The sequence below is a fragment of the Spinacia oleracea genome, chromosome 6 (assembly GCF_020520425.1).
Source record: "Spinacia oleracea cultivar Varoflay chromosome 6, BTI_SOV_V1, whole genome shotgun sequence".
Classification (NCBI taxonomy): Eukaryota; Viridiplantae; Streptophyta; class Magnoliopsida; order Caryophyllales; family Amaranthaceae; genus Spinacia; species Spinacia oleracea.
In genome coordinates, this window is record NC_079492.1 from 139,864,994 (window position 1) to 139,878,920 (window position 13,927).

At 34.3% G+C, this 13,927-nt stretch overlaps 1 protein-coding gene across 2 annotated transcripts; it reads right to left on the bottom strand.

Moving 5' to 3' along the window:
- Positions 1 to 740: 740 nt before the first annotated feature.
- On the bottom strand, positions 741 to 8,987 carry LOC110778386 (uncharacterized). Of its 2 annotated transcripts, XM_056833979.1 has the most exons (15): positions 8,582 to 8,966; positions 7,615 to 8,359; positions 7,390 to 7,519; positions 7,183 to 7,306; positions 7,003 to 7,101; positions 6,623 to 6,922; positions 6,422 to 6,529; positions 4,677 to 4,748; positions 4,475 to 4,561; positions 4,130 to 4,201; positions 3,940 to 4,026; positions 3,026 to 3,133; positions 2,154 to 2,222; positions 1,334 to 1,385; positions 741 to 1,095 (listed from the first exon to the last, which is right to left on the bottom strand). In XM_056833979.1, exons 1-15 carry the CDS (start codon positions 8,822 to 8,824, stop codon positions 1,070 to 1,072), a joined length of 2,322 nt encoding a protein of 773 aa, XP_056689957.1. In that variant the 5' UTR covers positions 8,825 to 8,966; the 3' UTR covers positions 741 to 1,069. The 2 variants fall into 2 exon arrangements, with proteins under 2 accessions (XP_056689957.1, XP_021838638.1); XM_021982946.2 differs by lacking the exon at positions 1,334 to 1,385 and having other exon boundaries at positions 8,582 to 8,987.
- Positions 8,988 to 13,927: the final 4,940 nt, after the last annotated feature.

A 13,927-nucleotide genomic window follows, 5' to 3' on the forward strand; every position in this document is an offset into this window, starting at 1 on the left:
CTCATTTTTCTCGTGGATTCATTTTTGCTTTTTGTTAAATTGACAGTCCTATTCCTATATACTACGGATTACTTCACATGTAAAATCATCTAATAGTATTATCATAAAATAGACGTAAATTAGCTTAGTTGTTAAAGTTTTAAGGAAATAATATCCAAGACCTGAGATCGACTATACACCTATTTTGCTCACACCTACCAACTACTACGTATTATTAGAGGGCGTAATGAAAAAAATATTTACGTTCAAAGGCACTATAGTTATTGAAGACAGAATAAGCAATGTTGTTTTCAGATGCATGGGGTAGTATGGCCAAGATTTGCGATAAGGCATAAATTACTAACCCACTTAACAGTAACATAATAATGGGTGTTCGGAACTCCAAAGAATATCCGTTTGGGTTGTAACTTTGGGGTCCCATCAGATTTGGCCCAATGAGATGATGGTCGGGATGGATAAGGCCTATAAGGGATCGATTTGCAGCAGGCCCGTCCGTTTTGGTCCGTAAGCTTCTAGGATGCTAAAAATTAGAGCATTTTAGGATGGATGGAGCTTGAATGTTCTAGATAAGGGGAGTCAAGAACTCTCTTGTATATGCAATAGGTACTTTCTAGAAGTCTCCTTGTATATAGGGAGTTCCTTGAAGTTGGGAACATTCTAGAAAAATATAGGCATTTCGTATTGTTGAACTAGGGAAGGTGGCCTATAAATAGGCAACCAGGGCATTCATTTGTAAATCATAATACAAGCAAAGCATTATCATAACCACTTGGTTCTCTATCATATGATCATTTGTGTTCTTTGTTAATTGCAACTATATGTAATCTGTAACGGAACTGCTAATTATACATACAAAATTGTACAACCTGATAAGAGCTAGTTAAATATTACAAATAATAAACAAAAAAAGAAAAAGAAAAGTTAACCCCAAACTATAGAAGGGGAAAGATGAAATCATGGACTATTTGGCTATTTGTGGAAAGAGAGAATGTACAAATTGGGAGTTAAAAAGGAAAACTATAGCTCAACTTTGTTTGTACAATTGAGAATTGTTGATTTCATCTCTTCCTTATCCAGCGACGCTTGAACCATCAACTACCGAGATCAAAGAGATAAGACAGTGTTAAACAAGTTGGCTAAACCATAAGCAAAGAATACTCAATAATCACAAATCAGATATTCGTATTAATCATAGAAACTTTTACAATGACTTAAAATGAAAAAGACATAGTATGTTTTCAGTGCCAAGATAATCCTAGGAAGATGAAACTGACATTCAACATCTCTAGTTCACTCAAAATAATAACATTTAATTAATAGATTTTTTTCTTACACATGCACATTGAGATTTGGGACAAAGGAAGTCCGGTAGATGAATCTCCATCCTAATGTCACCCAATTCCAAGAAAAAATCAGCGTAATTTGACAACTTCAGAATCAACTATGGAATGATGCTACTCTAGCTCAAATGTGTCTATATGCAGATATCCAAGTAATGATCCAAAATTTATCCAAAAAAATCATAACTCAGTTGACCAGATTGACAATTGGATAGTGGTTAATTTATACAATTAACCACCATCTAATTGCGAGAGTTTGCTGATTGCAATTGTAGCAGTCGCATCGCTCGCCTCTGCATCTGTACCAGAGATTGTGGCTTGCCGGAACCCATCCGAGTGGTTTTGAAGAACTTGGATCTTAAGGATTAGTTGAAGGGGAGGAAAGAGATTGGGCGTAGGTTCTTGATGTATCTGATAATGTGTCTTAAACAACCTTTGTATACCAGGTACTCTAGCAGATTTGGAACTTTTTGTTGAAACGGGGAGGATCACGGGAAGAGGAATAAATAGTTACTCGGTTAGGGAGGTTGATGCTATGGTATTTGTTCTATGTGTGTACGTTTAGGCTCACATAATATAAAAATTGATTATTTTTGTTATTTTTGATGCTCAAATAATATTCTAGACTAACACGGCCCGCACAACCCAACTCACCCCCGACCGACGTAATCCATGATACAGCCCGTATTATGTCCAATTTTCCTAACCCAACCCAAGACCAGCCATTCCTGACCCACCGAACCCGCTCCCGACCCGCCCAACCCGCCATGTTGGCCATCTCTAGCAGTATATAGCAACAAAATCGTATATTACCTCTTGTACTTTATTTCCAGATCGAGCAAGTAGTTTGTACTCATTCTCAAACATAGACGCCATATAAACCTGTAAAGCACGTACATTTAGATATTAGAACACAAGAACGGTGAATAACAAAACTATACTCACAGCAGATAAAACTGTAGACTTTGATTAAAGTGTCCCGTTATTCTGAAGGACTTGATAAAAGATGTCCCCAAAACTAAAGATTTCAAGAGCACAAGCATTGGAGTGTGTGCTTCTTGTGAAAGAGTGCAAAAGACTAATACTTCTATGAACGGTAAACCCACAAAAAGGAAACTATTCATTGAAACATTTGATTTTCCAACTTAGTAAGGATGCAATGAAGTAGTGAACAAGAATCAAGGGGAAAAAATATCAGCAATCTGTTTGGTAAACTATCAGCCCTAACACAGTTATCAAGGTACAATCAGCATATGGCTCTAGGACCTTTGCTCTGAGAGCCCATTCTAAGAGACCATTGGAATATAATCATATAAAGAGAAACTTTGACACCTAAGAGCAACTCCAATGGTTGCATTTAGGGACTTGCTTGCAATTTCCAAAACTTTCAAGCAAGTAGCTTAACCATTGGAGCAATTTTGTTAAATTAGCTAGACAAAGCAAATTAGCTCTACCAAGCTAATTAGCTTGGAAAAAAAGTAACTTTTTTTTCCCTAATTATTAGGAACGTAAACGTAAGAATAGAATAAAAAAAATTAAAAAAAGAAGTTAAAACAAAATTCAAGCTACTTGCTAACCATTGGAGCATGTTGTTGCTAGAAAATGTTGTTGCTTGAAAAATTGATGTGGCATACCAAGCTACAATGATATTAGCTAACCATTAAAGATGCTCTAATATAGCTCACCTGAAATGTTGGCGCCAAACCAGGGCTCAAGAAAAAACGGCCCTTGGTAACAGCCTGAACTCCATCAATTACTTGAAGTTCTTTTACAAGTGATTCAACCTCAGGCCACTGATTAAAAAAAGATCAAGAAAATAATGTGAGTTTCAACTTTCAACCGTACTAAGTTGTTAACAAATAGCTAAACTAATAATTCAAGTATTTAACACAACTCATTCAAATAGCATCACCATTTTGCCAGAAAATAAGCATATTACTTCCACCTTGATCCAGCGAGTGCTTGCAATTTTATTTCAAAGAATTTTTATTTCATGGAGTAACTTTGACGGAAAAATTTACTTCATCAGGTAACGGTTACTAAAGAAATTAAAACAACCAAGGTTAGAAAATTTCCAAATTTCTCAAATGACTTCAGGCTTTTATGCATGTCTAGTTGTCTACTCTATACAAAGTGTTAACGACGATTAAGGCCTAGACGAAACAATATAAACACTGTTTAGAATTATATAGAATTATACTACAGGACAAGTCCATACGAAAGTTTAAGACCAGTACCCAATCTTAAAAGGCGTATTTCTACTTTTGAGTATGGACATCCGAGACTAAGGAATAGAGATAATTGCATCCACACAAAAATTATCAATTCTTAAATGGCAGTTAGCACCAAAATGTGGCATAAAAGATAACACATTAAGACACTGACCTCTTTAGAATTATATTACAGGATTAGTCCAATAACAAAGTTTAAAACAAGATAATAAAGCATATTATTCCCGTCAAAAAAAAAAGACGCATATTTCTACTTTTGGATAAGGACATCCGAGATGCTAAGAAATAGAGATGCACACTCAAAAATTCTCCATTCGTAAGATGGCACCACAATGTGGCATAATAATGTCAAACATTACAAAACGAACCTCTGAGTCTGTTTGTAAATCATTTTCTCCCCCAATGCAGCCGTTGCCCCCAACAATGCATTCTAATGCCTCATTCAGTGGATCCGGCTGCCACAAGAAAATACAAGAACTTATCGCCACTTCCACGAAAAATTTAATTAGCCTAAATTTAAAAGGCTAAAACAGAGCACCAAGAAGAGAGCATGCTTACAGTTATCTCCTTTAGGGACAAGAAAATGCGCTCGAGTTGAAAATCCAGCTGATGAACTTTAGCCTCCACAATCTGAAAGCAAAGTAGCATCGTACTTTGACTTAGATTTTTATCTAAATAACATGCTCCAGTATAATAAAGACAATTCATTCCTGGTTGAAGTTTGAACAGGAAGCCAGAAGTTGAAGGCTACTAGATATGCAAAGAGCTAGAATAGTGGCTATTGAAGTTTGTACAAAATCTGCTGTTGGGAAGCATGAATATCTAAAAACCAACAGCTATTTATCACATGAGGATGCCTCTTACTTACAATGCATTTTTCATCACACAAACAAGCCTCCTTACCTGACCAATTTTAAGGTATGATGCAGGGTCTAGTGTGCCATCCCATGTTACTTCTGTCTGGTGTATTAAAGCTGGTACTCCTTCAACCTATAATATTTTATTTACCAGATTACTGACTTAATTATTCCTCAGAAGATCAATCTTGAACTTAGAAATGAAGGGGTGGGGGGGACAAAAAACATAATTTAACCCAATTCCTTACCTCAACAAAGATACCAAAATAAGTTATCTTCTTTATGCAGCATTTCACAACATCTCCAAGGCTAAGTTTTGCCTACAGTCAAAATGTACAATAATACTTTCACTGAAGTTCAAAATAAATAAATTGAAAGTCGACTGTGATTAATCATTGGCTTAAATTTTTTTAAAAGCTGTAATTGAAATATGTATAAAGCTTATAGCCTTTTTCTAGGATCATCTGTTCAAGACATCTTTATTGGCAACAAACTTCCTGTACATAGATATCTATGACTGTTCATTAATGTATTAAGAGAACCTAATATCCTCACTAAAAAAAAAAAAATTAGAGTGCTTATTTTCATGGAGAGAAGATGTATGCAATCCACCTCAAACAGGAAGAGATTATTTTCCCAAGAGATTCACTGAGAAAATAAACGTTGAACACAGGATGAAAGTAGTATTAATGAAGTAACAGTAATCAAGTTATCAGACACAAAATGACAGCAATATGCCACATGACGCCTAAGCAGGGTCATCAACATAGTCATGCATTACATAGTTTGTAAGTTATTCAGCACACTTCCCTACCATGCCATCAATATGTTACCTGCTCCCAACAAAGGCATAGGATGAGGATTCTGGGAGGTCACCCGACATAGTAATACTGTCAAAGCATGTTAAACTTCAGAGTATAGAATTATAGATGAAACCTAGCACACAATTGATTTCTTGTCCTGCAGAGTCTGAAAGACTCTATCTCTGAGTTGTTCATACTAATTGTAAGCAACATAGTTAATCCATTCGTCCTGTTCGGGGACTACCTAAGAAAAGCAAGGATAGTAATCATAGGATTCTCAATTACATGTGGGACCTTAAATTGTTTTAAGGGTTGTTATCTTACTAATTCTCCAATGCAGCCCATCTTTAATGGCTCAAGCTGATCCCTTTACTAGCATTATACAGACAACCAATAGCGTGAAACCTGTGTTGTATACTTGTATTCTAGGTTACATGAAGACAAACCTTCAAAGAATATTCCTAAACAGTTTTCACTTAACTTGATTACTTTAGGAGTATAAGTGTATACTCCGTATTAACTAGTCAACCACTTCATACTTAGAGTTAATCTTGTGATTCTCTCGTCTCTGCAACAGCTGGGTGTTCTTGGTTAGTATGCTTCATGATTCTCTTACGAGTCTTACCTTACTTCAGGAAACCCTTTCATCACACGCACACGCACAGCAAATACATTGTTTGTCTGTAATATGGTAATCTATAACCAGATCCAGCAAGTAATTTGAGTAGATAAAGACTCTCCAGATAAAAGACTCGTCAAATTCAAGATCCAAAAATATGCACTAGAAAACCCATCTACAACATATGGAGAGAGAACCAATCAAACGGAAATTATATATATATATACACACACACACACACACACACACATGCACTAGGTTGAACAGCTGAGATAGTAACTGGTAAGATTTATTAAATGAAACCGTATATCGTCTCTCAACTGATAGGAAATCGGAAATCAGAAATCATAGAATTAACTTGCATATACACCACTCCTAACATAGAAAAGCCCATATTCGTTGTGACCAACTGAAACTTCCCTAATCACAGTTTGAACTAATAGCTATGGTAATTATGTCAAAAGGCAGGTTTACTAACATAAACATAAGACCGGTTGTAAAGAACTTGATGTTGCATTAACAAAAAGAAAGAATCAAATGCAAATACAGGAAAGATGGAAAAGCTCACTACCATGAGGCTTCTTTTTTTCTCAACAGTTTCTTCCTTTTCTTTTGGCCTCATAGAAAATATAAGCTTCCTGGACTTCCTATCAGCCAACAAGATGTTCACTCTGATATGCTGCAAAGATGCAATACATAATAAATACAAGTAGTCCTTGGAATCTAAGCGTATGTATAACTTAGTACTGAGAGAATGGTAATTTGATCAAACCTGACCAATATATGACGATAGATACCGAATCTTCTCTTCGTCGTATATTTTCAAAAGATCTTCCAGTTCCATATCAGCTGAAAGTTCAAGTTTTTCTTTTTGACTATCATCTGGAACTGGTGATGGCTCAAAAGAACTGCTCTTGTTAGGAACCTCATCATTTCCTATAATGCCTAAATGTTGCCTGTACTTGGATGGATCTAAACCATTTCTTCTCAACCATGACTCAAAAGCTAAGAACTTCCACTTTGCTGCCAGATTACGGTATGGCAAAAATCCTATCAACGACCCAAAAGATACCTGCAATGAAAAAACTGTAATGTAAACAAATAAGGAAAACAAAGAAGAATTAATATTGCAAGCTTCTCTCAAATCCATACCACAAATCCTCTTATGCTACAGCTAATCAATTCCACTTCCACCCTATCTCCAAGATCAAAAAGTTGTTCCACTTGTGTCCATGCAGTCTCTTCAGTTGCCTACAAGAGCATAAAGGATTCAGAATCTGCCCCACCATAAATCATGGTCAGTTGCAACCGGTTGAGCATAAGAGATTCAACCTCCAGAGGCTGTGACTGAGCCAGTTCCTCTTGGATGCCTTCGCCACCAAAACTTTCAGGATGTACATAAACCGTTCGCTCTCGAACTGGGTACGATGACATTTCTTTTACAGATTGGTCTAATCTATAATATAAAACCCTATTAGCATATAAACTAGCCAAGGTTATGAAATATGTGGAAGTAATACATAAACCGGTATGTTATACCTTTTGGGTTTACCAAGGAGAGAAGACTTAACAGAGAACTCAGAAGCAGTTTCTCTTACACTTGAGGATTCACTCGTCTCATTTTGATTCCCTGAAAACCCGGCATCTGTCTGCTCAAGGTGCTCCCTTCCTTGAATACATACACTAAACAGCATTAACAACTAGTCCTTTGCAATACCGCCAGCACTGAATCAAACGCAAAATCAAAGAAAATGCATATTGTACCTGTTGGGGGGATCTCTCCTAGTCCATCTTGCTTTGAAACCAATTCACCTTCAGAATCTGAAAATCCTACTGTATAATCCCCCATTTCATTAGACATAGAATTGATCCAAATCCCTTCAATACTCTGGGGCTCCATGGAATGGGGTTTCTCCAACAACGTAACTTCGCCAAAGTTTGGAAAGCTTTGTCCTTCATTATCCATGTTAGACTCAAAGCTGTTTCCTGGTTTGTTCGTCATGCCACCATATATTGATCCATCCGTAGAACTATTTTCATTTATATCACCTTCCTCATTTGCCTCACTCAAGTTAGGCTTCTTTAACAACGTCATCCCACTAAACTTCTCCTTCACTGGTTCCGTCCTCATCGATAATGTCAAATTAGGCTTAATCTTCAACCTCAAAGAATTATACATTTCATCATCTTTCTCATTATATACACTCGGTTTTCGTAATATAACATTTGGTACATTAGACTTACTAGCACTACTCGTCTCATTTCTAATTGACTTAGTCGGCCTCTTAATCTCAGGCAATTTTGATTTATCCTCACCCCCCCCTACAATAATCCCTTTCTTAGGTACCGGTTTCACCAAATTCAACCCGTTTGCCACTTTTTTCGACCCCAGCTTCTCAGGTACATCAAATGGAACCTCCTTTACTTCCACTATTTTCCCCTTGTTTTTATGAAAGTTCTTCTCAATTTCAATATAAGATGCATCCGGGTTCACCTTCCTCCCCATTATCTAATTAATCACCACATAAACAACAAAACAAGTAATTAAAATCAGCAGAAAACATAAATAAATACAATTTTACTCTTATTGAATATATCAATCAAACCAGACAACAAATTAAGTACTATAACAAATTCATGGTTCTTTACAACACATAAATTATTGCAAAAATGAAGCAAAACACAATAATTGAGCAAAATACAAAATAGCAGAAAAAGGTTGAGAATTGACCTTAGCTACGGTAAGTTTAGGGTCTTCTCCTAACATTTGCCCAAATTTGAGCTCCATAAGGTCCCATTGAGTGAGCTTATTATCATCAGTAGGGTCATTTTCAGAGGCAAAAACTGAGAATTTCTTAGGGTTAGTGAGAGTGAAGGAAACCCTTCTAGTAGCTCTAGTAAAGGGTAGAAGAGGAGGAAGAAAAGGGCGAGATAGCGCTGGCGATGGCGCAGAGGATAGAGAAAGTTTCGCCATGAATGAAGGAAATTAGAGGTTGATGATGATGATGTTGCAGAAGCAGAACATTTGAAAATTGTTAGCCCAGAAAGTTGAAGGGGAAGAAAAGGAACGGCTAGAGAAGGGAGGGAGTGTTTATCCGCCAATTTGGAGACGTGGCGCCTTGCGATTTGCACCCTTAGCAATGAAAGATCTTTTGGCTCAATCTAATTTTTACAACTATGATTCTGTGAACACAAATTCTTACTCTGTATTTACAATGGGTGTACAATAAATATTGTACACCGAAGTAAAAGTTGACTTAAAATGCTTTAAAGTTACATTTATATATGTAAAAGTTATCTATTTTTTAATGATAAATTTTTTATTTGAATAAAAAATTATTTCTTCAAAATCACTAATAATGTATAAATTAATCATTTAACCCTTTAAAATGTTTATCTATCAACTTTTTAATTTTATAATATAAAAGTTACAGAAAAATAGGTTAAAGTTACGAAAAACTGCATAAAAGTTGTCTTGGTGTACAATAAATTTATTGTACACCTTGTGCGCGCAAGACCTTTTGTTCTGTGAAAATCTTGTATGAGAACATTGAGAAGGACTTGCAATAACTTGATAAGTTATTTGAAGGATGTTAGAGTGTTTTTTTTAATGAATTTTTAAGAAGTTGTTAGGATATAATACGGTTGGTAGAGTAAGAAACAAAATTTAGTATGTTCGTACTATTGTGGCAAAGAATGGTGGAGATTTTAGTACGCTGGAGAATCGAAAACAACCAACATTAACAAGTATAAATAGAGAAGTGTTAATGTAATTTGGGCTAACAATGTACGAGTTGTTTGGGTGTGGATTTCATTCTATGATATGGTCTAATGTTGGTAATATAATCAGTGGCGAAACCAGAAATTTTACTTGGGGGAAACTAGGCAAGACACTAGATGTGTTATCTTTGTCTAATCATACATTTGATTGCACAGGATATTTCCAAAGCTAAAGTACTCCGTAATGTTCATTCATATTCTCTCAAGTTCTGCTCAATAGTCAATACGTAATTACGTACTACTCCGTGTATATAAAGTTATAAATCAAGGATGTGAAATTTTTTACCTTTTTGGTAGTGACAGATGAAGTTTAAGTTTTTGTTCCGGACACAAAGTGCATCGTATATTATAAAATGATTAAAATAATTGAAAAAGCGAATAAAAGTAAAAGCAAATAGGAAAACACCGAAGTAGCATTAAAAACTTAAAATATTGTAAATTTAAGTACTACTACTTTGTATAACATATTTATAAATTTTAGGCAAAATTGTCAAAAAGTAACTTCTTTTTGCCTCACTTTGTGAGTTAGTACCTTATATTTTCAGTTTTGTCAAATAGTACCTTGAATTAAAAATTTGTTTTAAAAATGGTACCTTGTTGCAACATTCCGGCCAAAATCACAATTTTTCGGCAACACTTAGACAAGAATTTTAGATCTACACTCATTTAATTAGGAGGGAAAGCAGCTGGAACTACTTTGAATTTGGTAAGATGATGAGCGCGTGTGAACACGCGATGATTACCCTCTAAAATTGTGGCAACAACCAGAATCAATGGGCGGAAAATTGTGATTTTGGCCGGAATGTTGCAACAAGGTACCATTTTTAAAACAAGTTTTTAATTCAATGTACTGAAAATATAAGGTACTAGCTCACAAACTGAGGCAAAAAAAAGGTACTTTTTGACAATTTTGCCTAACTTTTAGCTAAGAATTATTAAATTAGAGAAAGTAAAAAGATTTTATGAATTTTTACCCCGTATACCTATATATGAAATTAAGTTGTACTACGTATGATGTTATGTACCCAAAAACTAATGTATAATCTTTGTTGCTAAAAGACTATCACTTGACGAGCTACTTGATGACACTAAAATAATACTAAAAAGGAAAAGGATAATAAAAATCAATTGAGCGGGTGTGCTAGGATTCGCACACGGAGCTATGGACGCTGAGACTTTGTAGTCAAGTTGCAAAACCAACTAGGCTATAAGATAATTAATATTGTCTTTTATATGCAAACTAGTCTTATATATAACTCTAAAATACCGTGATATTTATTTGCGTCCATTATTATAACTCTAAAACTACACATATCAATCTATTAATATTATTGTAATTTTTTAAATTAAATATTATTATAATATTACCTTATTCACTTTTTTATGAGAAGTATGTTTAATTAATGTGTCCCAAATCACCATTACCAAAATTTTATTTTTAAAAGTGTAGATGATGTTTTCTGGTTCACCTGTATATCAAAATTCAAATCTTGTTGGCACCTAGAAAACTACGTCACTTATTTAGTGTGGCACCTAGAAAACTTGAGAATTCTTTTAATACTCCGTCAAATACGGAGAATCAAAGGCATTCCTCCTATTTTGTTTCTCGATGATGTCTCTAGTTCACTCTCGGTCGCATTTTCTCTCTCTTCAACTCCTCCACCTTCTCCAAATTTCCCATCCTTTTTCGGTCACTGTTCTCTCCTCTCCTCTCTGACTTGACGACCGCTTCACTCCCATTTTCTCACTCCGCTCCGTGTACCACCGCTCATCTGAGCTGATCGTCGCTAGAAATCTCTAGAATCATCTCAATTCTTTTAACTACGGAGTATTTCTTCAAATCGAAATGATTTTGCAGTTGTTCAAGCTAAGAAGAGTGATATTATCTTCTGATGAAGGTGTAAGTTGTGTTGGATTATCATTGATTCTTCTCTTTTTTGTTGTTGAAGTAGATTGCTGAAGAGTAGTCGTTGGATCTCCCTCGGCCATGGCGATTATTCCAAGATATTCACTGAGTTCTTCTTGTATTAGGTTTGTCCAATTCGTTAATTGCTTGTGGGAAATGATTGAGTTTTATAGCTCTTTAATTTAGGCGTTTTGTAATTGAATTAAGTTGTGAAATTATGGAGGCCCTTTACTGCTCTTTGATTTTAGGCATTTTGAAATTGAATTAAGTTGTGAAATAATGAAGGCCTTTACTACTCCTTGATTTTAGGCGTTTTGTTAAGAAATTTAATGCCTTTTGATTTTAGGCGTTACAGAGTATAATATGTCAATTTGATTAATTTTGACAATTGTAATAATTTGTAATATTATTCGTTTTTGTCTTGTATTTTTGACCGACTTTGTGGAGAAAATAAGGGAGAAAATTAGAATTCTTTCCTTGTTGGCGTTCTTGTTGTAGAAGATTTGTTGCGTGAGATAATTGGGAGATTGATTTGACAGATTTTGTTGACAAAACATAAAATTTATGCGTAAGTGGGGTCCCTAATTTGTGGTCTTATGTTTGACTCTTCTTTGTTGGATTGATTGTTGGTTTATTTTTTTTATATAAATAATTTTTTTTTTCAATTACCAAGGATATAATGGACTTTTCTATAGGGGGGACACCAAAAGTGTAATAATAAAATTAACCTCATGTGTTCCCTTATAGAATCGAGATATAATTGATAATCAGAATCAAGGGGGGGCATGACTAGGGGTGTTCATAAAAAACCGTACCGAAAATCGGAAAAACCGGACTAAACGGGCGGTAAACCGAACCGAAAAAATAACACAAACGGTTACGGTAACCGAATTGGAAAAATTAACGGTTAAACGAGTCGATTACTGTTACAAATTTTGGCAAAACGAACCGAAATTTATTTTTTAAATAAAATATTTAATTTAGTTGGAGGTGACAAAATAACAAAATTAAAGGTAAAGTATTTTAGTAAAAGAAATGTTTGTTTGTAAGCTGCTAGCCCAGTTAGTGTACTTACTTCTTAGGCTCCTAGCCCATTAGTCCATTCTTGAAACAATGAGTACGTGACTTCTTAATTTAATTTGAACTTGATGAACTTGTGTAATTTTAGACATTGTTTAAACTTATTTTTGATTGACTTGATCATCTATTTAAAAATGTTACTTTTTGTACAAAAAAATAACACGATAAATGCGATCCAAAACAAAAATAATAATTGAATAGCAATTTATGGTTAACCGGATAACCGTACCGAAACCGTGGTTAACCGTTTAAATAGTAACTGATTTAAACGGTACGGTTACTGTTCATGAAAATGCCGAACCAAAATTTTTAGTTACCGAACCGAATCAAGTTTCGGGACGATTAACCACCCATGAACAGCCACTACCCCCGCCAATCCCCCCTTGATTCTGCCCCATGAATATAAATGTAATATTTCCAGGCCCATTAAACTTTTGCGTGCCCCCAATTTCTTTCAAATGATAGGGAGGACTTTTATAATTAAGAGCATATTTTAGAGTTATTATTATGAATGTTATTGGACTTTTATAATGATTGACGGCTGAATCATTTATGAGATTGCGATAATTGACGGATTTCTCTTATACAATCAATCAATAAGTGAAAGGAGAGTTCAATCATGAGGGGATATGTGTAACGAATAAATGTTCGGTTAAAAATTGACAACTAAATACAAAAAAATGTCAAATGATTCAACTGGAAAAAAAATTATAGTTGTACATGGGTTGAGTATTTACCTTGCATTAAGTTAATTGGATATCTTTTAATAGAATAGCTTTTAATAGAATAGTTCAATATTCTAGAATATTGGATGTCATAAGATTAATTTCATTAACGTAATTACAAACTAAAGAGTAATTTAAAAACAATATTATGAGCAACACATGTGTTAAGGAATATTGGACTTCTTTCATTCTATAAACGAATAGGTAGTTCTCGAGCCATTTCATATACGAGTATAAATGAAAATTTTATTTTAAAATTTTTAAGATATGAATCTATGAAGAAATTTTGACACTTCTCCATTTAAATTACATGATTTCAAGACACTAAACATTTTTTGTTAAATAAACATTTTCAATAAGATTCACACTTATAATTCTAATACATTGATTATGTCTAGTTAATTGTTAAGGTCGGAGGGGAAATTGCCTCCAAAAACTCAACTTTAGCATACTATATATATATATATATATATATATATATATATATATATATATATATATATATATATATATATATATATATATATATATATATATATATATATATATATATATATATATATATATATATATATATATATATATA